Source organism: Lagenorhynchus albirostris, chromosome 6, assembly GCF_949774975.1.
Source record: "Lagenorhynchus albirostris chromosome 6, mLagAlb1.1, whole genome shotgun sequence".
Lineage (NCBI taxonomy): Eukaryota > Metazoa > Chordata > Mammalia > Artiodactyla > Delphinidae > Lagenorhynchus > Lagenorhynchus albirostris.
Genome location: NC_083100.1, coordinates 118,196,401 through 118,222,962, shown reverse-complemented (window position 1 = coordinate 118,222,962; position 26,562 = coordinate 118,196,401). Strand labels below are relative to the sequence as shown.

Sequence of the window (26,562 nt, the reverse complement as noted above, 5' to 3'; positions counted from 1 at the left end):
ATTTTAGAATTATTTGTTCTAATTCTGTGAAAAATATCATGGCTATTTTGATAGGGATTGTAGTAAGTCTGTAGGTTGCTTTCAGTAGTATGGCCATTTTAATAATATTAATTTTTCCAATCCAAGAGCGCAGAATATCTTTCAATTTCTTTGAACGACCTTCAATTTCCTTCATTAATTTTTATAGTTTTCATTATATAGGTCTTTCACCTCCCTTAGTTAAGATTATTCCTAGGTTTCTTTTTAGATGAGATTTTTAACAAGGTTTTTTTTTTTTTTACTTTCTCTTCCTGATATTTCATCATTAGTGTTTAAAAATGCAATAGATTTCTGTATATTAATCTTGTATCCTGCAACCTTGATGAATTCCTTTATTAGGTTTAATAGTTTTGAGGTGTAAACTTTAGAGTTCTCTAAATAAAATATCATGTCATCTGCAAATAGTGACAGTTTTACCTGTCTCCTTCTAATTTGGATACCTTTTATTTCTTTTTCTTTTCTGATTGCTGTGGCTAGGACTTCCAATACTATGTTAAAGAGAAGCATCTTTGTCTTTTTCCTGAATTTAGCAAGAAGGCATTTGGCTTTTCACCATTGAGCATTAGGCTGAATGTGGGTTTGTTGTAAGTGGCCTTTATTATGTTGAGGTGTGTTACCTTTATACCCACTTTGATGAGTGCTTTTTTTTTTAACATCTTTATTGAGGTATAATTGCTTTACATTGTTGTGTTAGTTGCAGATGTATAACAAAGTGAATCAGCTATACGTATACATATATCCCCATATCCCCTACCTCTTGTGTCTCCCTCCCTCCCACCCTCCCTAACCCACCCATCTAGGTGGTCACAAAGCACTGAGCTCATGTCCCTGTGCTCTGCAGCTTCTTCCCACTAGCTATCTATTTTACATTTGGTAGTGTATATATGCCCATGCCACTCTCTCAGTTCATCCCAGCTTACGCTTCCCACTCCCCATGTCCTCAAGTCCATTCTCTACGTCTGAATTTTTATTCCTGTCCTGCCCATAGGTTCTAAAGAACCATTCTTTTTTTTCTTTAGATTCCATATATATATGTGTTAGCATACAGTATTTGTTTTTCTCTTTTTGACTTACTTCACTCTGTAAGACACACTCTAGGTCCATCCACCTCACTACAAATAACTCAATTTCGTTTCCTTTTATGGCTGAGTAATATTCCATTGTATATATGTGCCACATCTTCTTTATCCATTCATCTGTTGATGGACACTTAGGTTGCTTCTATGTCCTGGCTATTGTAAATAGAGCTGCAATGAACATTGTGGTATATGACACTTTTTGAATTATGGTATTCTCAGGGTATATGCCCAGTAGTGGGATTGCTGGGTCGTATGGTAGTTCTATTTTTAGTTTTTCAAGGAACCTCCATACTGTTCTCCATAGTGGCTGTATCAATTTACATCCCCACCAACAGTGCAAGAGGGTTCCCTTTTCTCCACATCCTCTCCAGCATTTATTATTTGTAGATTTTTTGATGATATCACCAGTGATATCACCTCACCAGTGTGAGGTGATATCTCATTGTGATTTTTGTTTGCATTGCTCTAATGATTAGTGATGTTGAGCATCCTTTCATGTGTTTGTTGGAAATCTGTATATCTTCACTGCAGAAATATCTATTTAAGTCTTCTGCCCATTTTTAGATTGGGTTGTTTGTTTTCTTGATAATGAGTTGCATGAGCTGCTTGTATATTTTGGAGATGAATCCTTTGTCAGTTGCTTCATTTGCAAATATTTTCTCCCATTCTGAGTGTTGTCTTTTCATCTTGTTTATGGTTTCCTTTGCTGTGCAAAAGATTTTAAGTTTCATTAGGTCCCATTTATTTATTTTTGATTTTATTTCCCTTTCTTAAGGAGGTGGGTACAAAAGGACCTTGCTGTGATTTATGTCAAAGAGTGTTCTGCCTATGTTTTCCTTTAAGAGTTTTATAGTGTCTGGCCTTACATTTAGGTCTTTAATCCACTTTGAGTTTATTTTTGTGTATGGTGTTATGGAGTGTTCTAATTTCATTCTTTTACATGTAGCTATCCAGTTTTCCTGGCACCACTTGTTGAACAGGCTGTCTTCTCTCCATTGTATATTTTTGCCTCCTTTGTCAAAGATAAGGTGACCATATGTGCGTGGGTTTATCTCTGGGCTTTCTATCCTGTTCCATTGATCTATATTTCTGTTTTTGTTCCAGTACCACACTTTCTTGATTACTGTAGCTTTGTAGTATAGTCTAAAGTCAGGGACCCTGATTCCTCCTCCTCCATTTTTCTTTCTGAAGATTGCTTTGGCTATTCGGGGTATTTTGTGTTTCCATACAAATTGTGAAATTTTTTATTCTAGTTCTGTGAAAATGCCATTGACTGTTTGATAGGGATTGCATTGAATGTGTAGATTGCTTTGGGCAGTATAGTATTTTCACAATGTTGATACTTTCAATCCAAGAACATGGTATATTTCTCCATCTGTTTGTATCTTCTTTAATTTCTTTCATCAGTGACTTATAGTTTTCTTCATACAGGTCCTTTGTCTCCTTACGTAGCTGTATTCCTAGGTATTTCATTCTTTTTATTGCAATGGTAAATGGGAGTGTTTCCTTAATTTCTCTTTCAGATTTTTCAACATTAGTGTATAGGAATGCAAGAGACTTCTGTGCATTAATTTTGTATCCTGCTACTTTACCAAATTCATTGATTAGCTCTAATAGTTTTCTGGTATCATCTTTAGGATTCTCTATGTATAGTACCATGTCATCTACAAACAGTGACAGTTTTGCTCCTTATCTTCTGATTTGGATTCATTTTATGTCTTTTTCTTCTCTGATTGCTGTGGCTAAAACTTCCAAATCCATGTTGAATAATAGTGGTGAGAGTGGGCATCCTTGTCGTGTTTCTGATTTTTGACGAAATGGTTTCAGTTTTTCATCATTGAGAATGATGTTGAGTGTGCATTTGTCATATATGGCCTTTATTATGTTGAGGTGAGTTCACTGTATGCCTACCTTCTGAAGAGCTTTTAGCCTAAATGGTTTTTGAATTTTGTTGAAAGCTTTTTATGCATCTATTGAGATGATCATATATTTTTATCCTTCAATTTGTTATATGGTGTATCACAATGATTGATTTGCGTATATTGAAGAATCCTTTTTTTGTAACAGCTTTGTGTGGTTTTGGTATCAGGGTGATGGTGGCCTCGTAGAATGAGTTTGGGAGTGTTCCTCCCTCTGCTATATTTTGGAAGAGTTTGAGAAGGATAGGCATTAGCTCTTCTCTAAATGTTTGATAGAATTCTACTGTGAAGCCATCGGGTCCCAGGTTTTTGTTTGGTGCAAGATTTTTAATCAGTTTCAATTTCAGTCCTTGTGATTGGTCTGTTCATATTTTCTATTTTTTCCTGGTTCAGTCTCGGAAGGTTGTGGTTTTGTAAGAATTTGTCAATTTCTTCCAGGTTGTCCCTTTTATTGGCATATAGTTGCTTGTAGTAATCTCTCGTGATCCTTTGTATTTCTGCAGTGTCAGTTGTTACTTTTCCCTTTTCATTTCTAATTCTGTTGATTTGAGTCTTCTCCCTGTTTTTCTTGATGAGTCTGGCTAATGGCTTATCAATTTTGTTTATCTTCTCAAAGAACCAGCTTTTACTTTTATTGATCTTTGCTATTGTTTCCTTCATTTATTTTTCATTTATTTATGATCTGATCTTTATGATTTCTTTCCTTCTGCTAACTTTGGGGTTCTTTTGTTCTTCTTTCTCTAATTGCTTTAGGTGTAAGCTTAGGTTCTTTATTTGAAATGTTTCTTGTTTCTTGAGGTAGGTTTTTATTGCTATAAACTTCCCCCATAGAACTTCTTTTGCTGCATCCCATAGGTTTTGGGTCGTCGTGTTTTCATTTTCATTTCTTTCTTGGTCTTTTTTATTTCCCCTTTTCTTCAGTGACCTCTTGGTTATATAGTAGTGTATTGTTTAGCCTCCATATGTTTGTATTTTGTTACAGTTTTTTTCCCCTGTAATTGATATCTAGTCTCATAGCATTGTGGTCAGAAAAGATACCTGATATGATTTCAATTTTCTTAAATTTACCAAGGCTTGAATTGTGACCCAAGATATGATCTATCCTGGAGAATGTTCTGTAAGCACTTGAGTAGAAAGTCTATTCTGTTGTTTTTGGATGGAATGTCCTATATATATCAATTAAGACCATCTTGTTTAATGTATCATTTAAAGCTTGTGTGTCCTTATTTATTTTCATTTTGGATGATCTGTCCTTTGGTGAAAGGGGGGTGTTAAAGTCCCCTACTATGGTTGTGTTACTGTTGATTCCCCCGTTTATGGCTGTTAGCATTTGCCTTATATATTGAGCTGCTCTTATGTTCGGTGCATCAATATTTATAATTGTTATATCTTCTTTTTGGATTGATCCCTGTGTCATTATATAGTGTTCTTGTTTGTTGTTGTAATAGTCTTTATTTTAAAGTCTATTTTGTGTTATATAAGAATTGCTGCTCCAGCTTTCTTTTGATTTCCATTTGCATGTAATATCTTTTTCCCTCCCCTCACTTTCAGTCTGTATGTGTCCCTAGGTCTGAAGTGTGTCTCTTGTAGATAGCATATATATGGGTCTTGTTTTTGTATCCATTTATCCAGTCTATGTATTTTGGTTGGAGCATTTAATCCATTTACATTTAAGGTAATTATCGATATGTATGTTCCTTTTACCATTGTCTTAATTGTTTTGGGTTTGTTAATGTAGGTCTTTTCCTTCTCTTGTGTTTCCTATCTAGAGAAATTCCTTAGCATTTGTTGTAAAGATGCTTTTGTGGTGCTGAATTCTCTTCGATTTTGCTTGTGGGTAAAGGTTTTAATTTCTCTGTTGAATTTGAATGAGACCCTGATGGGTAGAGTAATCTTGGTTGTGGGTTTCTCCCTTTCATCACTTTAAAAAGATCCTTCCACTCCCTTCTGGATTGCAGAATGTCTGCTGAACGATCAGCTGTTAACCTTATGGGGATTCCCTGTATGTTATTTGTTGCTTTTCTCTTGCTGCTTTTAATATTTTTTCTTTGTATTTAAGTTTTGATAGTTTGATTAATATGTTTCTTGTCATGTTTCTTCTTGGATTTATCCTTTATGGAACTCTGCGCTTCCTGGACTTGATTGACTATATCCTTTCTCATATTAGGGAAGTTTTCAAATATAATCTCTTCCAATATTTTCTCAGTCCCTTTCTTTTTCTCTTCTTCTGGGACCCCTATAATTCAGATACTGGTGTGTTTAATGTTGTCCCAGAGGTCTGTGTGATTGTCCTTAATTCTTTTGATTTTTCTTTTTTTCTCCTCTGCACTAGTTATTTCCTCTATTTTATCTTCTGGGTTACTTGTCTGTTCTTCTGCCTCAGTTATCCTGCTATTGATTCCTTCTAGAGAATTTTTAATTTCATTTATTGTGTTGTTCATCATTGTTTGTTTGCTCTTTAGTTCTTCTAGGTCCTTGTTAAACGTTTCCTGTATTTTCTCCATTCTATGTTCAAGGTTTTGGGTCATCTTTACTATCAGTGCTCTGAATTCTTTTTTAGGTAGCCTGCCTATTTTCTCTTCATTTGTTTGGTCTGTTGGGTTTTTATCTTGCTCCTTCATCTGCTGTGTATTTCTCTGTCTTCTTATTGGCTTAACTTACTTTGTTTGTGGTCTCCTTTTTGCGGGCTGTCAGTTTGTAGTTCCCATTGTTTTTGGTGTCTGCCCCCAGTGGATAAGGTTGGTTCAGTTGCTTGTGTAGGCTTCCTGGTGGAGGGGACTGGTGCCTGTTTTCTGGCAGATGAGCCTGGATCTTTTCTTTCTGGTGGGCAGAATCGCATCTGGTGGTGTTTTTGGGGGGTGTCTGTGAACTTCGTATGATTTTAGGCAGCCTCTTTGCAAATGGGTAGGCTTGTGTTCCTGTCTTGCTAGTTGTTTGTCGTGGGGTTTCCAGCACTGGAGCTTGCTGGTAATTGGGTGGAGCTGGGTCTTAGCATTGTGACGGAGATCTCTGGGAGAGCTCTTGCTGACTGATATTCCGTGGGACGTGGAGCTCTCTGGTGGTCCAGTGTTCTGAACTAGACAATTGTGGTAAAAAATCTGACTGGTATCTTGGATTTTTCTTTGCTGGGTGATATATCCTGACCAACATGCCATCCCCTCTGCACCGGCTAAGGGAGTATTCAAAGAAGCAGTTAAAATGCATTGCAGGAAACATGGGCACGAGGATCCTCAGGGAGTACACAAAGCAGGGACCACTTAATTTCTCCTGGATGATGTGGAAGGGTTGTGAGATCTGAAGGAAGATGACATGCTATACAAACAATGTTGAAAGAAAGCATATTATATATATAAACGCCCTAGACAAGGGTGGAAGCCTGTTACAAGAAGTAAAAGTATTTCTGAAAGTTTGAAGAGTAGATTTGGGTAAAGGGAGTTAAAGAAAATCTAGAGGTGAAGCTGAGGTGACATGCAGGTGGTGTATCTTAAAGGACTCTTTAAAACCTGATGAGTGTTTTTATCATGAATGGATGTTGAATTATGTCAAATGCTTTTTCTGAGTCTATTGAGATGATCATGTGGTTTTTGTCTTTCCTTTTGTTAATGTGCTGTATCACATTGATATGCATACAGTGAACCATCCTTGTAACCCTGGAACCAATCCAACTTGTTCATGGTGTATGATCCTTCTTATGTATTGTTGGATTTGTTTGCTAATATTTTGTTGAGGAATTTTGCATCTATATTCATCAAGGATATTGGCTTGTAATTTTTCTTCGTAGTGTCCTTGTGTGGTTTTTATATCAGGAAAATGGTGGCCTAATAAAATGAATTTTGCAGTGTTCCTTTCTCTTCAATCTTTTGGAATGGTTTGAGAAGGATAGGTATATATTCTTCTTTATATGTTTGGTAAAGTTTCTCAGTGAATCTTTCCAGTCTTTGTTTTTTGTTCACAGGGAGTTTTTTTTTTTAAATTACAGATTCTATTTCACTTCTAGTGATCAGTCTCTTCAAATTTTCTGTTTCTTCTTCACTCAGTCTTAGCAGTCTGTATGTTTCTAGAAATTTGTTCATTTCTTCTAGGTTGTCCAATTTGTTGGCATATAACTGTTCATAGTATTCTCATAATTATTTGTATATCTTTAGTATTGGTTGTTATTTCTCCTCTTTAATTCTCATTTTGTTTATTTGTGTCCTTGCTTTTCTTCTTGGTGAGACTTGGTGTGATTTGTCAATTTTGTTCATCTTTTTAGAAAACCAGCTCTTGGTTTTATTGATCTTTTATATTGTTTTCTTAAAATCTCTATTTTATTTATTTCCTCTCTGATCTCTATATTTCCTTCCTTTTGCTGACTTTGTTCTTCTTTTTCTGTTTCTTTTATTTGGTAGGTTAAGTATTTGGTAGGTTAATTTGTTCATTTGAGATTTTTCTTTTATGTCAAGGAATGCCAGTATCACTATGAATTTCCCGTATAGAACTGCTTTTGCTGCATCCCATAGCTTTTGGAAAGTTGTGTTTTCATTTTCATTTGTCTTGAGGTATTTTCTGATTTCCACTTTGATTTTATCATTGACCCATTGGTGTTTTAGTAGCATGTTATTTAGTCTCCACTGTTTTCTCTTTTTCTTTCTGTTGTTCAGCTCTAGTTTCATACTGTTGTGGTCGACAAACATGCTTGATATTATTGCTATCTTCCTAAATAGATGAGTCTATTTTTGTGACCTAGTATGTAGTCTGTCCTAGAGAAATTTCCTTGAAAAATGTATAGTCTGCATTTTGGGGGGATGTAGTCACCTGTAAATGTTCATTACATTCAACTGGTCTATTCTGTCATTTAGGACCTCTGATGCCTTATTGATTTTTTTGTCTGGTTGATCTGTCCATTGATGGCAGTGGGGGTGTTAAAGTCTCTTGCTATTTTTGTATTATTTTCAATTTCTCCCTTTAAGTTTGTTAGTATTTGCTTTATATATTTAGGTGCTCCTGTATTGGTTGTGTATATGTTAATAAGTATTGTATCCTCTTCTTATATTGATCCTTTCATCATTATTTAATGTCCTTCTTTGTCTTTCATTATAGCCTTTGTTTTAAAGTCTATTTTGTCTGATATGGATATTGCTACCCCTGTTTTCTTGTCATTTTAATCTGCATGAAATATCTTTTTCCATCCCTTCACTTTCAGTCTGTGTGTTTTTCTCACTGAAGTGAGTCTCTTGTAGGCAATGTATTGAAGGGTCTTTCTTTGTTATTCAATCAGCCACCCTATGTCTTTTGATCAGCACATTTAGTCCATTGACATTTAATAATTATTGATAGGCAAGTACTTATTACCATTTTATTCTGTATTTTACAGTTGTTTTTGCAGTTCTTCTTTGTTCATTTCTTCTTATTATTTTTCTTGTTGTGGTTTGATGATTTTCTCTTGTATTACACTTGAGTTCCTTTCTTTTTGGTTTTTGTGAATCCATTCTATGTTTTTGATTTGTAGTTACTCTGGTTTTCAAGTATGTTAACCCACAACTATATCTATTTGCTTTAGATGGAGAGTCATATAAGTTCAAACACATTCTAAAAGATCTACATCTTTTTAAACATCTTTATTGGAGTATAATTGCTTTACAATTGTGTGTTAGTTTCTGCTTTATAGCAAAGTGAATCAGTTATACATACACACATGTTTCCATATGTTTCCATATCTCTTCCCTCCTGCGTCTCCCTCCCTCTCACCCTCCCTTTTCCACCCCTCTATGTGGTCACAAACCACTTAGCTGATCTCCCTGTGCTACGTGGCTGCTTCCCACTAGCTATCCACTTTACACTTGGTAGTGTATATATGTCCATGCCACTCTCTCACTTTGTCACAGCCTACCCTTCCCCCTTCCCGTATCCTCAAGTCCATGATCTAGTAGGTCTGTGTCTTTATTCCTGTCTTACCCTTAGGTTATTTATGACCTTCTTTTTTTCTTTTCTTAGATTCCATATATATGTGTTAGCATACAGTATTTGTTTTCTCTTTCTGACTTACTTCACTCTGTATGACAGACTCTAGGTCCATCCACCTCACTACAAATAACTCAGTTTCATTCCTCTTTATGGCTGAGTAATATTGCATTGTATATATGTGCTACATCACCTAAGTGTCCATCAACAGATAAACGTTCTTGAATCTAGCCACAACCATCAGTGAGCACAGTCATCATTTTGTGTTGGTGATCCCTTTCCTTCACTGTGTTTTTCAGGTCTCACCCTCCTTTCCCCCAGTTCTTCAGCTGCAGTTCTAAAGACCCCTGCTTTACAGAAAGCACACCTTTGCTGAGGAATTTCTCACAAGAGAAAGGGTGAGGTGTTTTTTTTTTCTTTCTTTCTTATAAAATTAAGAAATCTCCGAGCATTATCCTTTGCACTTATGCTGGAGAATTTCTTCCTGAGATATGAATTTTTACCTTACATGTATGGTCTCTGCTAGATCCTTGTCAATTCAATGTGTGTTCATGATTCTAGTGGTTGTATTCTGTGCCTTATGAATTGCCAAGTAACCTTGAGCATAACCCTGAAATGATTGAATAGCACATGTACACACTCATGCATGCACACAGCTGGGAAAGGCCATCTTGCCAGGCCAGGGCTTCTCAAGCAGGGTTGAGGTTGGCACTGTCAGGAGACATTTTTTGCTGTCACCAATGGGGGAGGGGCACTACTGGCGTTTAGGGTAGAGGACAGGGCTGCTGCTAAACATCCTGCATTGCACAGGACATCTCCCCACAACAAAGAATTATCTGGCTCAAATGTCAATAGTTATGAAGTTGAAAAATGTATGATTTAAAAGAAAACTCTATTTCCTGTAAGTTTGAAGTTCCTTTTTCTTGTTGTGAACCAGTCCTAAAGCAGTGATAAGAGTTCAGGAGAATGACAATGTCCTGTTGAGCTAACTGGGTTCGAAAGGCATAGATTGAGAGGCATAACATAATAGATTGTGGCTCTTGTGTCAATATTGCCACCCCACAAGTATTCCATGTATTTCCACAGGAAAATTCTGGGCTTGGTGCAGCCTTACTAGAGTCAAGTGCTGACTGACAATCTGTACTGAATGAGTTGTTCAGTTGTTCAGGGATTCAACCAAAATTAAATGGATATATCCACATGTAATTTTGACAAATTTTATGATACCCCTTGATTCATCCTTCTAGATATAGGTCCCATTCTTGGGCCCATCTAGTCCAGTACTGACGTCCCCGACTCCTGCTCGTGCTCATGTAGATGTTGGGTGGGAAAGCTAGTTAGGCCATCTCCCCTACAGCTCCATTACAGATAGATACCTACAAAGAGGAGAAAAGGCTTACACCACTCACTGTGCTTCAGGATGAGTATAACAGGACCAGGTATTGGGAACTCCAGCACAGTCAAAGAGAAAGGAAAAAACTGAAACAAGCTGGAGCTGGTCTGAGCCAGAAAAAGCTGTACTGGAAAGTTCCAAACTCAGAACAAGCTGATGTTTCTTGAAGGTCCACAATTTATTTTGAAGACTGTGTGACCCCAGACGATTTCCCTCCAGTCCAGGGTCTGTGACGTCAAGAAAGACCCATTCCCACCAGTCTGACAGTACTACAATATCGATGGTCCTTTGAAAAACAAGTATTGATTATACATTTCACGCTTACCCCTGAGATGAAGTGTTGCTTTGGAGATGCTACTATTTCTGTGAAAATAACCACAAAGCCTCGATTTCCAGGTCACGGTGCGTGCCCGTTTGCCACCCAGAGTTCATCACTGCTGAAGAATCTTGGGAGAACAGCTCAGCTGAGTGGGAGGGTGGATCCCTGCTGAGCAGAGAGTTGGTAGGTTCCTCTGGATCCGCCTCCTCAGAGAAGGGGGAGCTTCTGGACAGCGCTCACATCGGGTTCCGCCGTCTTTCCAAGTTGAGGTAGGAAGACTTGGAGTGCCAGCACTGGCACAGGGTGTTGGTCGCACAGTGCACGCCGCCCACCTGGGACTGGGCTGGGGAGTGGGGTGTGGTGCGGGTATTACCCGCACGACATCGTTCCTGAGGACAGGGTGGAGGTGAGGAAGAAGGCTAGGTGGCACTTTCCTGGAAGGTAATCTTCCTTTCCTTCAGGCCCTAGAAGACAGATAAAGTGGCGTTCAAACCAGCATGGAGCCTTTAAGGCTACAAGAAAACCCAATTACAGACCTAAATGATGAACACCCTACACACCTGTCCTTTCTGTTGTGTGGCTGGGGTCTTCAAGCCCATGAGGCTTTGTGGATGAAGTAGTCCCCGTGGTGTTTTAGAAGGTGATATTATCATTTGTATTCAGTGATGAAGCATGTTATTAGAAGGGTTCTGCACAGGAAGGAGAAAGAGGGTTTTTAGGGGTGATGCAGCTGCAGGTGGGGCCGAGAGAGGCCGAGTCCTCCGTGCATGCGTAGGAGGGCAGAGGACACACATGCGCTGGGGATCTGAGGGAATTTTGCAGCATCCCCCGCGCGGGTCAGAGCAGGAGAGATCTCTCCCTTGTTTGTCTGTTGAGGCTTCTGCGTGAGCATTTACTTGAAGGAGGGGTTCCGCTGAGAGCCACACATTTGAAAGTGGCATTTCCAGGGACACACTACCAGGACCACCAAGGTCCCCATTATGTATCTGCTCCGAGGTAGCTGAGGAACCAGCAGGGCTGGGCATGTCTGTGCAGCTGTCTCCTTGTTGCCTGGCATTCCCCTCGCTCCACAGCCTTCTGTGGGCTTCCACTAAAGTGGTCTATGTGAAAACCCATGGATAGGTGAGAAGACACCATGAAGTTATCGAATATTAGTGTTATTATTTCTCTACATTAGGGGGCCCAGCTTTTCTGAAGCTCTTTGAAGAGCTGATTAGAAGTGTACCTACCTGCCTCCCAAAGTGTATCTGTCTTTACCTAGAGAGGCCCACTCTCAGTTGTCCTACTGATCTTTTAGGCAATCCTGAGAGGTAGGTGAGGTACTTCAGAGAGGGTAAGGATTTTGCCTGAGGTCATGCAGGTTGTGAGAGGAGCAAAGGGGTGGGGGGAGGAATGTGACCCCAGGTCCCCCACCAGTGCTTGACCATGGAGATGTCTTTTCCCACCATGCCTCCCAGCCATGTGTAGTTTCTTCACCTTGACTGGTCTTAGCTCTTCTCATAGGTGTGACAAATATTGGCCGACTAATGTGCTATAAAATTATCTGAATAATGTGAAAGTGTGTGAACAGGGACCTGGCCCCATAGATCACCATGATGGTAAGCGCTGACACTGTTAACACCCTTCTCCAGCTGGCTGCCTCACAACTCCAGAGGATGCGAGCTTCCTCAAATGTCCCATAACATGGAAAATAGAACTAAGTACATTTAAGCCTTTACATTCAGTGGTTGTTTTATCTTCTACGATTCATAAAATAGTTGCCTCAAACTTGCCACTTAACTGGAAGACTTAATGCCATTCTTTTTAACATGTCTAGAAAGTACTACACATGTTTGTTGAAGAAACTTGTAAAAATTATTTTGGATGGTCAGTCTGCTGTATATGTCAGTTATGTAGAAAGAAATTAGTATTTAAAATAGTTCAACTGGGCCAAGACAGGAATAAAGACGCAGACCTACTAGAGAATGGACTTGAGGATATGGGGAGGGGGAAGGGTAAGCTGGGACAAAGTGAGAGAGTGGCATGAACATATATACACTACCAAATGTAAAATAGATAGCTAGTGGGAAGCAGCCGCATAGCACAGAGAGATTAGCTCAGTGCTTTTTGACCACCTAGAGGGGTGGGATGGGGGGGTGGGAGGGAGGGAGATGCAGGAGGGAGGAGATGTGGGGATGTGTGTATATGTATGGCTGATTTACTTTGTTATAAAGCAGAAACTGACACACCATTGTAAAGCAATTATACTCTAATAGATGTTTCAAAAAAAGTATTAAAAATAGTTAAATTAATGCTTCCTGCTTTAAGAGGAAATGTTTTTTGATTCCTATTTGAATAGGAGCTATTGATCATAATTTGGAAGGGTGAAATATTACTCATCAAATTCATTAAATCTGAGAGAATGCAAAAGAAGGTTTTACCATTTTGAAAGGATCAGAAAGGTTTTGCAAAAGATATCCCTATATAGACTTTATTCCTTTGTTCTACAAACATGTGTCAAGCACAGGCTGTGTACCAGCACCCTTCCTTTTGCAGGGCCAGAGCACAAATACCCCAGGGCTTGCTCTTGAGGAGTGGCCAGGGGAGAGCACTCCCCAGCACTAGGCAGTGATTGTGTCTTCAGGAGGTAGGATCTGCTGGACCCTGGGGAGGTGACAGGAGCAGAGATAAGCCTGGAGTGGCTGCCAGGCCCACATTTGCCAAGGACCTGAGGGCTACAATTAACAAGTGTGTAATGATGACTGGGCCAGGGTGCCATCATGAGTCCTAAGAGGGCCTGAATGTCTATTGAATTATCTCCTAAGGAATTCTTAAAGGACTCTGCTGGTACAACTGGTTATAACATTGCAATTTCTTTCTTGAATTGCTTGGTTATGTCTCAGTCGATGTTTATTTGATGATCAAATCCATATGCCTACCTTCCAGAAAACTTAGGGGAAAATAATTGATAAATATGAATCTGAGAGCTGAGATGAAGCTTGTTTCCAGGAAACTAGAGCCTTTAAAAGGCTAGTGAAGAGGCTCAAATCTTGATCTTCAGCATCTCTGATAAGAAGCAGTGTTCAGACACTCAGGGTTAAGTTTGTTCCCCTCTATAACCTCCACAAATCTGCTGTTGTCCTCAGCAGTATCCTCTTTCATACCATGTTATGGGAAGAATTTCACACATGTGCTTTGAGATAAACATTACCCAAGGCTTCAGCAGGCATCTCAGATTTGACAGTTTGGGGCACATGCAAGCAGGACTTCTGTCAGTGTGACCTGGGGCCTGTCTTTTCTCTTGCAGGTGCTGTGTGCAGTGGCTGAAAGTCACGGGCTTATTTGTCTTTGTGGTGCTGTGCTCTGTGAGTACCATGGCACCCTGAGCTCTGCTGTCTGCTCAGCAGAGCCCCCGGGTGCATTGTGCTGGGTAGCAGGACACCTGAGGTGTGGGGGCTTACACATTTCTTTGGAGGTGTTACTGAGGGTGTGTGGAATGGCAGCCTGGGGGTGGCTAGGGAGCCCTGCCCTTAGCAATGCTCCTCTGTTGTTGTTCCCAGTCATACAATGGAAGCCCTGAGGACCTGGCTTTGCTCTGTGGAAGGCAGTTAGCTTACCCGCAGGTCTCAATTCCCACCTTAAGCGGCTTACCAAATTCTCTTTTCAGCCACAAGCAGTAAACACTCTTTAGTTGTGTTGGGACATGTCTAGCAATCATGGGTGCCCCCAGGAATGTCTCAGTGCCCCTTTGGGATGGCTCCCAGCTGACCCACCCTGTCTGGGAGAGAGTGAAGTTCTATGTTTGCCCCTTCCCTGGAGGCTGCTCTGATTTTACTTGCCCATACATCCCCAGGGAGGGCTGCAGAGCCAGGGCCCTGGAGGTGACCTAAGTGTTCCCTCTGGCTTGAGGGGTCACGAGTTTCACTGCCAGCATTTGTGTGGTGTGTGCCCTGATGTAGCCCTAGCTGAGATCACATTGTATGCACTCAAAATGTATTTGCTGAATGAGTGAGTGTGAGGCCCCCCATTTGCGTGTGTGCATGGGAGTGTGAGGCCCCCATGTCTGCCTGTGTGTCTGTGTGTGTGCACAAAGGTGTGAGGTACCAAGTGCCTGGCTGTGGGTTTGTGTGTGTGCATGCCTCTGTGGGACGTGTGGGTCTTTTTCTGTCTGTGAGCATTTTGAGGTTGTGTGTGTGCCTAGGGACTTATTGTTAGAGTTAATAGTTACTTATTTTTAGCATTGGCATAAGATAGTTTGTGTGGGCCAGTTTTGGGAGACACAAGTAGGTGGTTTGTATGTGCCGCTGTGACAGGGTATGAGATTGTAAGCAAGGAAGGGGTGGGTGAGTGGTGTTTCCATACCTGTGCCCTGTGGACTCCAGGACTGGTGTGGCTGTGGCTTTTCTCTGTAGGCAGCCTGTGGTGACAGCCATGCTGGCTGCCCTTTGTGACTGGAAGCTGTGTATGTGACCATGTGTAGCTGTGAATACATGGTCTTCATTATCTGTGTGTGTGGGCATGAGGGTTGGGACTCTATGTGTGTGCAGGATTGTACATGACAAGAGTCTCCTCTTCTCAGTGTGACATATAGGGAACAATGTTGCATTTCAGACAGCAAGGGTGCATGAAGTCAATACTGGCTGAATTGAAATGAGTAGAGGCATTCTTTAATAATCCACATGGGAGGAGAGCAGTGGCACAGAGAAAGGAAATCTAAGCACAGAACAAAAAAAAATTGCATTGAACTCTGAAAACTTCATGAGTTTACTGTTTTGGCTACCAGTTTGCCTTTCTACTTCCTATTCACACAGTTGTGTGGCTCTGAAACCCCAGCTGCTTAGCATAGCCTGGTGGGTGGGTGTACTGGGATATCCAAGGAGGAGGTATGGGTGGCCCAAGTCTCCCCTGACCCCTGAGAGCTGACCTGAGCTCTGTGTCTAGTCTTCATCCTTTTTCTGGTAATTGAAATTTTGGTGATTTGTGGACACAATCCAAAACAGAATTTGAGGAATTTGTTTTGAACTTCTGTAATCTGTTATCTCATCATCACTTTTACTTTCTGATGAAGTATAAGATACTCTGCAAATTCCACAAGCATGTGCTCCCACCATCATATGGATTGTATTTCCTACTCTCCAGTATGGGAAAACCATGTTTACCCTCCTCTGATGATTTAATTTTATGGCTGGGTATTTAATCCTTAAAATTGACAAATATCAATAATCAAGGCCCATTGTAGCAGAAAATAGTATAATGGATCAGAATTTTATCTTTTAATATCTCAGAAAAGCTATTTAGAGTAAGCTGGTGAATTTTGGATACATCAAGCAGCACCATTATCATACCCGTATTTTCAGCTCTTATCAAAGTTACTTAAATCCTATTGCTCTCACACCACAAATCTATCATTAAATGTTTCTGATTGTTACAGATTTTATTTAGCCTGTATCCAGATGAAGGAAAGTTCTGGCAGTTGCTGGCTGTGTCACCGCTGGAAAGCTACTGTATCCAAACCCGTACTTAGATGGACAGTCGCTCATGGTTGAGTCACAAAGTGAAGAGACCCGAAAACTATCATGCCTGTTGCCCAAGGTCACAGCCTAAGCAATTACCTTTCCTCCCTGTGTGTGTTTTGTTCCTCCAGGACGTTTGGTGAAAGATGAGGCTTCAGAACAGAAGGGGAGGGGCACTAGTGAGACTGCGATGGGTGGGTGGTGGTGAGGTTCCCCATGGAAGTGTGACAGCAGCCAAACAGTGCATTTTAGTTAAGGCCCGGCTTCCTGTGGCTCTTGGATACTCTGTTCTGTTCCTTGCCCCCACCCTCTTGTGTTTTGGCTTGGGTGGTTCCTCTTGACCTATCTTTAAGTTCATTTGTTCTTTCCTTGGCTGTGTCATCTGAGTTTGATGATTGCTTGGTTTCTTATACTCTGGGCTCTCTTGCCTTTTTGTAGGCCTCAGCTGCCATAACAGAATACCACAGCCTGGGTGGCTTATAAACAAACAGACATTTATTTCTCACAGTTCTGGAGGCTGGACATCCAAGGTCAGGGTGGGCTGATTTGATTTCTAATGAGGGCTCTCTTTCTGGCTTGCAGATGGTCACCTTCCTTCTATGTCTTCACAGGGCCTTTCCTTTCCTCTGTGTGTGTGTGTGTGTGTTTATGAGTGTGTATGTAGAGAGAGTGAGAGCTCTCTCGTATCTCTTCTTACAAGGACACTAATCCTATCAGATCTGGGCCTCACCCTATGACCTCATTTAACCTCAGTTACTTCCTTAGAGGCCCATCTCCAAGTATAGCCACACAGGTGCTCAGGGCTTCAACAGATGAATATGGGGGACATGGACATTCAGTCCATAGCACTGAGGTAAAGTTTTAAGCTTGGAGATGATCACACCTTAACTTCTATGGGCCTTAGTTTTGGGGTGGGGGGAGTCATGTAAATCTAGTTAGAGGTTGGCTGGGTTGTGGTTTGTAGTTGCCATGGTAACCTTCAGTGCCCCAGACAGTTGGAATTTCTCGGCCTCTTTCCATCTGTCTACTGCTCATCATGAGTCCAGGAACTGGGGCAGGCGTTTTATGCTGGCTGCAAAGAGTAGAAGCAGAGATGATAGTAGGATGGGAGACACCACCTAAATGTTAAACCAGAGGATCCAAAACACAATTAAACAAAGCAAAACCAGTTGTGCATGTCAGGGGTGAGGGGCTGAAGAGGTAGGAGCAGTCAGGGCAGTGACACAGGTGGAAGGGACGGCCTGGACATACATTTCCTTGTGCACTTTCCAAGATGGGTGTTCCCTGGGAAGGTAGGAAAGGTTGGGGGGGGGCCCTCCAGGCCTCTCCTCCTTGATTTGTAGTTCACCTTGACAGCCCCCCAGCTGTGAACCTCAGCAGCCATGCAGACTCCATGCTGCTCCAAGTGGACCTGGCAGGGGCCCTGCTGGCCAGTGGCCCAAGTCATCTCGGGAGAGAAGAGCACGTGGTGGTGGAGGTGACCCAGGCTAATGCTCCAGGCTCCAGGAAGTGGTGGCCACAGCAGGTTATACTCATAAGTTATTTGAAAGGAATTGTAAAAACTCATTTTACCTCTTTATAAATTGAGTTTCCTCTCTAATTGATTTGATGGGAGCCATAAGGCAATGACACCATTATTAGGCAAGCCCTTATCTTTTGCTTTGTCTTTGAAATTCTCTTTTCTCTAAGACAGTTATAAAACTCTCACCATTTCAGTAAAGTCAGGCTTTTGAGGGTTTTTTTTTTTTAATTTAGAGTGATTTTACTGGGCAATTCAGGGAAACATTATATATTTGAAAGTGCAGTTAAACCTGAGACTTCAAATATATAATGTTTCCTTCTGTACCATGAGGTACTCCAATACTACGGTCCCCTTGAGTTTGTGGACACTTGGCTAAGACTGTGCCTGGTTTCCTCGAGCTTCTGCTTCTATAGCAATAGGACCTTGTGCTCAGTGTCTAAGCCAAAGCCTTCAGTTCACATCCTGTGAAGGCTAGGAGAGCCAGCAGTGGCGTTGTCACCATGTCCCAGAGCCCAGACAAGGCCTGGCCCCTCTCTGTGCATCCTGACTTGTGCCCCAAGGCCTGGCCTCAGTGACTCCCCTGGATTATCATATGAAGTTGTATCCCTAGTTCATGGGTTTTCCCTATTGTAACTAATAGAAGGAAACCCTGCTGGTACACAAGGCTGTGTCATCCAAAATGGAGTGTCACTGGAGTAATGGTGGGTTACTGCCCCATCACATTTTTCTGCCATGCAGAGAAGTGTCCCCAGAGCCAATGCCTCATTATGAAGAAGGCTGCGGTTTTATGGGCAATGGCTGATGTTGCACTGATATTCTAAACCGGTGGCTCTGGCTGTGGTCTTAGGACATAAACTTGGCTTCCCTGTTTGCAGCCCACAGCTCACTGGCTCCTCAGTAAAGACGAGGTAGGCACATTTCATCTGCTGTTGGCTCCTTTTGTGACCTTGTGTGGAGGAGGGCATGACCTTTTGCAGCCTGCTGACATAGTTGCCTGCTCCAGAAACACAACACAGGAGATCTTTACTGAAGGATTTTTTTCTGATACACTCTTTCCAAGCACGGAAGTGTTTAAGAGAACTTTTGATCTCTCATTCATGCTTTGACCGATTTCAAAGTTCCTATTTTCAATTTTCTTTATGATTTGTGGGCGGCAAGGCTCCTGTCCTCCCATTGAAAGTTCCCTGGCAACCTTAGTCAGGCTGCCTGCATCTGCCTGGGTACACCTCCATCTCTGCACACATCTGGCCCCTCTCAGCTGGCTTCTCCATTCCTCTGCTCCTGACAAGCCCACGTACAGGCACTTTGGCCCGCAACAAAGGCAGCTCATCCTCTGGCCCTCCCTCCCACAGGCTCCTGTGACCTGGGTGTGGAGAGTTTCCTGCCTTCAGTTTGCAAACAGGAAGCAGTTTTAAACAAGCCTTTCTCGTCAGTTGCCTCAGTGGGTTTAGAAGACTCCAAGTCTCCAGTAATGTGAAATGATTTCCTTTTCTCTTAATATATCGTATTTACTTCTATATCTTTGTGTCTTTGTACATGAATTCTGTATTTGTACTTCCGTATTTTTCTTAAACACAGCCCTCCAGTTGTGGACATTTCCAGCTGCACACCACCTGGCCATCTAGTGTCTCCGTGCGAAAAGGCTTCATGCTCCTCTCTTTCTCCTTTTCTTATTCTAAACAAGGACCTACATTGAACAGCGCGGGACCCCAGGTGATGGTCCAGGTTCAAAGCCTTACCAGGATTTCATGCTTTGACTTTTACAGGTCACTCATAACTGGACGGTGTTTTTAAATCCAAGCAGAAGTGAGCGCACGGTGCTGAGCAGGACCTTTGAGGTTCTGAGCAGGTGGGTCTTGGTGACTGAGGTGTTGGGGAAGCCCCTCTGGGACACACTCACCTAGAGAAGTGTGACCCTTGGGACACCAGTTATGAATAGCCAGGCCAGTTACGGGCTTGGATGAGATGCTCCTTTTGTGTAGACAGTGAACATGAGGCTGTGGCCGGGGGTCAAAACCACACATACCAGGAAGTAAGAGGATTGATTACAGAGCCCATTTTGAAGCAAATGGTGTTTTATAGCTGCTGCTTTAAATTCATTAATATCATGAAGCTATGCAATGGGGAATTCTAGAAAATCTTAGGATTCTTTTTTTCTTTAATGCCACTCCGTATTAAGTCTGTACTCTTGGTTACTGTATGAGTTTGCTAGGCCTGCTATAACAAATACCACAGACGGGTGGTTTAAGCAGTAGAAATTTATTTCCTCAAGTTGTCAACAGTGTGTGTCTCTCCTGAGGTCCCTCTCCTTGCTGTGTAGACACCATCTTCCCCCTGTGTCCTCACGTGCTTGTTCCTCTGTGCATGTCTGTGCCCCAAACTCCTTTTCTTATAAGGACACCAGTCATATTGGTGTCACTATTTTTGACTTAATCATCTTTGTAAAGATCTTATCTCCAAATACAGTCACATTCTGAAGTGGGGTTAGGAAGTCCACATATTGAAGGGACACAATTCAGCTCAGAACAGTCACTGAAATTTTAGAAAGTGCTTTAGTTTCACCATGCCACATGCTGTTGATGACTTACATGCTTCTTGTTCCTGGTGCTTTCACACCACTGGTGACAACCTGTCTACCTGTTCTCAGGTTGCACATCCTTTTCCAAATCTCTCACATGTGAGAATAGTCGGCTGTGCTATTTGTTAGCAGGTAAAGCAATCAGATATGTGATAAGGAGGAAGAGGGAAAATTAAATGGCTAACCACTGTGAACTTCCCTGCTCACTGTTCATTGTTGGAGTGGCGGCTGCAGCAAAGAAGGCGCTGCCTGATGGGGTCTGAGTAGCTATGTCAGGGGGGCCTGGCCACGGGGAGGCTGTGCATGCATCTCACACAGCTTGCCTGTGCTCAGGGCTCCTCATCTGCCAGGTCAGGCATTGTGTGAGTCACTCTGAGATCAGTTCAGGCTCTGGTTATGGCCATGGATGATGTGTTGGGAAAGACACCGAGGGAGCAGCACTAATGGTTGATGGCTGGTCTGTTTCCCTTATCAGTGGTAAGATCTTTGCTTCATTCTGCAGAGAGCCTGTTTCCATCAGCGTTCGAGCCTCCCTCCAGCAGACCCAGGTTGTTCCTCTTTTGATGGCTTATCAATACCTCCGCACAAGCATTGAAGCACAAGTGACCATGGCTGCGGTCATTCTTGCTGGGGTCTACGTGCTGATTATATTTGAGGTAACTTGCATGCCTGCTCTCCTGGGTTTATCTGTGCACCCACAAGTGTATTTTAACACTTACTTGTTGGGTGCTTAGGGATGGGCTCAGTCTTGCATCTTAGTCAAACTGAAATAGTGTCTTTCCTAAAAAGTGACATTTCCCTCATTCTAGGTAGAAAATTGCTCTGTACTGCAATATCTGCTGAATCTTGGCAATTGACATATGCAAGATAAGTTTTGCCAGGCACCAGCAAAAGTTATTGAGAACACTGAATATGCATGTGATTTTCTCACCCTCACTTTGCTGCTCACACAAAGTGTGATCCTGAGGGGACAAATGTTGGACCTCTCTGAGACTCAGGGTCTTCTTCTGTAAGATGGGCATGTTAAAATGCCCCCTAGTTGCTTCATAGGATTGTGTGCATGATGCAGACCTGGGAAACCTTGGGCTACATGTGGGGAAGGATTATTATCTTTTATGCTTATCAACTCAGCTAATGAGCCTTTTCACAAGTGATCTCATGTCCCATAAATTCAATTTTTCTGGGAAACTTTAAGTGTGGCTATACCTTCAATAGCATGGAACAAAGTACAGACACTGCCTGGGCTGGGCAGGTCCATCGTTGGTTTGATTGTGAAACCAGATTTACAACAACGTGTTGATGGGAATGTTGGCTCCAGTGGGCTGAGCCTGGAGGGTCAGGAGAGGATGTGACTGTGAAGAGGTGTTTCTTCCCGAGGTATGAGAAGTGCCGTGGAACTTCAAGGAGGTGAGCTGAGGGAGGAGTCACCAGGATAGTTCCTGAAGTCCCCTGCGGCTGTCTGGGCTGCCTGGCTCCAGCAAGTTGAGCCCCTAGCTGTCCAGCAAGGTCCACTCACTGGTTTAGTTGCTCTTTCTCTTAATGTCTCTTTTATTCTGGGGCAGCTCTATTCTCTCCATTCTTTTCCTATTTTCTTTTCAATCAATATTATCATTGTTTCAGAATTCCTATGGCCACACACACACTCTGTGATCCATCAGAGTCCAGAGGGGTCCAGGAGCAGGTCGTTGAGCAGTTTTCTCCCTGAGAGGCCACAGAGAGCACACTCCTCCCTCTGTGGCAGTGTTTCTGCCAAGGGCAGGATGCTTGAGATTCAGAGCCCAAGGCTGTTGCTGGGGGCTTGTCACATAGGCACCCTCAGCCCACCAAAGTCCCAGGCTCCCAGAAGTAAGGCAGATGTTCACAAAAAGTCACATTTTTATACCAACAGTTTAGGCATACTGGTACAGCAGAATCCAGTACTCCAGGCCCACAGAGCAACCTTATCACTTGGTAACACAGGAAACATTTCAAAAGCCAAGTACTCAGATGTCAGCCAAGGCCAACCCTGGAACAGGCTCTTCTAAAGGCCCTTCTAATGATGGCTGCCTTAGGCTTGCCAGGCCTTTACTGCATCACCATCTGGTTGAAAAATCCTATTCTGTTTTTCTGTAGAATATCCTGCACCCTGGATTGTTACTCTAGTCCCTCCATCTCCGACAGACTACAATTTAGATCTGAAGCCTTCAGGTTAAATTTTGGGGCCCATAGGCTTCACAGGTGTGCTGGGAGTTTGAGTTGTATCCAGGAGAAGGAATCTGGGTGTCTTCCTTTCAGGGATGCTGAGATTGCCCAGTGAGTTTAGGTGGTAGCAGCCCAGCCTATTTGTTGTCATGCTCCCTGCTGCTACCTTTGCTCTTAATGGCTTTAATACCCACCAGGGACCATTGCCTGACTCAGTGGTTTCATTAGCATTTACAGTAAACTTTCTGTCCTTCATTCTACATTTATAAATGATTCATTCGGTATTGAAGAATTTTCTCCCACCCAATTTCGTTATTGTGAAACACACTTCATGCCAGAGACACAAGATTAATTTTCTTTTATTAATGATTTTCATAGTAGTGAATAGCTGCCTTAGCAACTTACAGTGGTATCCACTGAGTTATTTTGTGTCTCTTAGATTTTTTTTTTTTTTTTTTTTTTTTTTTTGCGGTACGTGGGCCTCTCACTGTTGTGGCCTCTCCCGTTGTGGAGCACAGGCTCTGGACGTGCAGGCTCAGCGGCCATGGCTCACGGGCCCAGCTGCTCTGCGGCATGTGGGACCCTCCCGGACCGGGGCACGAACCCGCATGCCCTGCATCGGCAGGCGGACTCTCAACCACTGCGCCACCAGGGAAGCCCTCTTAGATTTTTTTGAATATCATTTTGAACTTATGGATATAATAGATTCAGTGTGCTTTAATCAATCACAGTCACTAATAATTAAAAAAATACAGTCCAGTGTCAATTTATTTATTTATTTTTGAATTTTATTTTATTGTATTTTTTAGAATAGCAGGTTCTTATTAGTTACCTGTTTTATACATATTAGTGTATATATCTCAATCCCAATCTCCCAATTCATCCCACCACCACCGCGCCCCGCTTTCCCCCTCTGGTGTCTATATGTTTGTTCTCTACATCTGTGTCTCTATTTCTGCCTTGCATACTGGTTCATATGTACAATTTTTGTAGATTCCACACACACACGTTAATATATGATATATGTTTTTCTCTTTCTGCCTTACTTCACTCTATATGACAGTCTCCAGGTCCATCCATGTCTCTACAAATGACCCAGTTTCATTCCTTTTTATGGCTGAGTAATATTCCATTGTATATATGTACCACATCTTCTTTATCCATTCATCTGTCGATGGGCATTTAGGTTGCTTCCATGACCTGGCTATTGTAAGTAGTGATGCAATGAACATTGGAGTGCACGTGTCTTTTTGAATTATGGTTTTCTTTGGGTATATGCCCAGTAGTGGGATTGCTTGCTGGGTCATATGGTAATTCTATTTTCAGTTTTTTAAGGAACCTCCATACTGTTCTCCATAGTGGCTGTATCAATTTACATTCCCACCAACAGTGCTGGAGGATTCCCTTTTCTCCACACCCTCTCCAGCATTTGTTTTTTGTAGATTGTCTCATGATGCCCATTGTAACTGGGGTGAGGTGATACCTTACTGTAGTTTTGATTTGCATTTCTCTAATAATTAGTGATGTTGAGCAGCTTTTCATGTGCTTCTTAGCCATCTGTATGTCTTCTTTGGAGAAATGTCTATTTAGGTCTTCTGCCCATTTTTTGATTGGGTTGTTTGTTCTTTTAATATTGAACTGCATGAGCTGTTTATATATTTTGGAGACTAATCCTTTGTCCGTTGATTCATTTGCAAATATTTTCTCCCATTCTGAGGTTTGTCTTTTTGTCTTGTTTATAGCTTCCTTTGCTGTGCAAAAGCTTTTAAGTTTCATTAGGTCCCATTTGTTTATTTCTGTTTTTATTTCCATTACTCTAGGAGGTGGGTCAAAAAGATCTTGCTGTGATTTATGTCAAAGAGTGTTCTTCCTATGTTTTCCTCTAAGAGATTTGTAATGTCCAAGCTTACATTTAGGTCTTTAATCCATTTTGAGTTTATTTATATTTATTTATTTATTTATTTGAATTTGTCATCTTGTATTCTTTTCTTTTCCTTTTCTTAAAAAAATATTTATTGGAGTGTAATTGCTTTACAATGGTGTGTTAGTTTCTGCTTTATAACAAAGTGAATCAGTTATACAAATGTTCCCATATCTCTTCCCTCTTGCTCCCTTCCACCCTCCCTATCCCACCCCTCTAGGTGGTCACAAAGCACCGAGCTGATCTCCCTGTGCTATGCAGCTGCTTCCCACTAGCTATCTACCTTACGTTTGGTAGTGTATATATGTCCATGCCACTCTCTTGCTTTGTCAGAGCTTATCCTTCCCCCTCCCCATATCCTCAAGTCCATTCTCTAGTAGGTCTATGTCTTTACTCCTATCTTGCCCCTAGGTTCTTCATGACCGTTTTTTTTTAAAAAAATCTTTATTGGAGTGTAATTGCTTTACAATAGTGTGTTAGTTTCTGTTTTATAACAAAGTGAATCAGTTATACATATACACATGTTCCCATATCCCATCCCTCCTGTGTCTCCCTCCCTCCCATCCTCCCTATCCCACCCAACTACGTGGTCACAAACCACCTAGTTGATCTCCCGGTGCTACGTGACTGCTTCCCACTAGCTATCAACTTTATGCTTGGTAGTGTATATATGTCCATGCCACTATCTCACCTCGTCACAGCCTCCCCCTCCCCCTCCCCATATCCTCAAGTCCATGCTGTAGTAGGTCTGTGTCTTTATTCCCATCTTACCCCTAGGTTCTTCATAACCATTTTTTTTTCTTAGATTCCATATATATGTGTTAGCATACGGTATTTGCTTTTCTATTTCTGACTTCGCTCTGTATGACAGAGTCTAGGTCCATCCACCTCACCACAAATAACTCAATTTTGTTTCTTTTTATGGCTGAGTAATATTCCATTGTATATATGTGCCACATCTTCATTATCCATTCATCTGTTAATGGACACTTAGGTTACTTCCATGTCCTGGCTATTGTAAATAGAGCTGCAATGAACATTTTGGTACATGATTATTTCTGAATTATGGTTTTCTCAGGGTATATGCCCAGTAGTGGAATTGCTGGGTCGTATGTTAGTTCTATTTTTAGTTTTTTAAGGAACCTCCATACTGTCCTCCATAGTGGCTGTTATCAATTTACATTCCCACCAGCAGTGCAGGAGGGTTCCCTTTTCTCCACACCCTCTCCTGCATTTATTGTTTGTAGATTTTTTGATGATGGCCATTCTGACCAGTGTGAGATGATATCTCATTGTAGTTTTGATTTGCATATCTCTAATGATTAGAGATGTTGAGCATTCTTTCATGTGTTTGTTGGCAATCTGTATATCTTCTTTGGAGATATGTCTATTTAGGTCTTCTGCCCATTTTTGGATTGGATTGTTTGCTTTTTGATATTGAGCTGCACGAGCTGCTTGTAAATTATGGAGGTTAATCGTTTGTCTCTTGCTTCATTTGCAAATAGTTTCTCCCATTCTGAGGGTTGTCTTTTGGTCTTGTTTATGGTTTCCTTTGCTGTGCAAAAGCTTTGAAGTTTCATTAGGTCCCATTTGTTTATTTTTGTTTTTATTTCCATTTCTCTAGGAGGTGGGTCAAAAAGGATCTTGCTGGGATTTATGTCATAGAGTGTTCTGCCTATGTTTTCCTCTAAGAGTTTTATAGTGTCTGGCCTTACATTTAGGTCTTTAATCCGTTTTGAGTTTATTTTTGTGTATGGTGTTAGGGAGTGTTCTAATTTCATTCTTTTACATGTACCTGTCTAGTTTTCCCAGTACCACTTGTTGAAGAGGCTGTCTTTTCTCTACTGTATATTCTTGCCTCCTTTATCAAAGATAAGTTGACCATATATGCGTGGGTTTATCTCTGGGCTTTCCCTCCTGTTCCATTGATCTATCTTTCTGTTTTTGTGCTAGTACCATACTGTCTTGATTACTGTAGCTTTGTAGTATAGTCTGAATTCAGGGAGCCTGATTTCTCCAGCTCCGTTTTTCTTTCTCAAGATTGCTTTGCCTTTTCGGGGTCTTTTGTGTTCCCATACAAACTGTGAAATTTTTTGTTCTAGGTCTGTGAAAAATTCCATTGGTAGTTTGATAGTGATTGCATTGAATCTGTAGATTGCTTTGGGTAGTAGAGTCATTT

General features: G+C 41.5%; 1 protein-coding gene across 1 annotated transcript in view; it reads left to right on the top strand.

The window, feature by feature from the left end:
* Positions 1–26,562, top strand: part of OCA2 (OCA2 melanosomal transmembrane protein) — a 245,408-nt gene that overhangs the window by 38,353 nt on the left and 180,493 nt on the right. Inside the window, exons 4-10 of the mRNA XM_060151549.1 lie at positions 9,277–9,375; positions 10,767–10,958; positions 13,976–14,033; positions 16,100–16,172; positions 17,546–17,706; positions 19,470–19,552; positions 20,784–20,937. Coding sequence (XP_060007532.1) covers positions 9,277–9,375; positions 10,767–10,958; positions 13,976–14,033; positions 16,100–16,172; positions 17,546–17,706; positions 19,470–19,552; positions 20,784–20,937 — 820 coding nt within the window. The remainder of the gene's footprint in view (positions 1–9,276; positions 9,376–10,766; positions 10,959–13,975; positions 14,034–16,099; positions 16,173–17,545; positions 17,707–19,469; positions 19,553–20,783; positions 20,938–26,562) is intronic.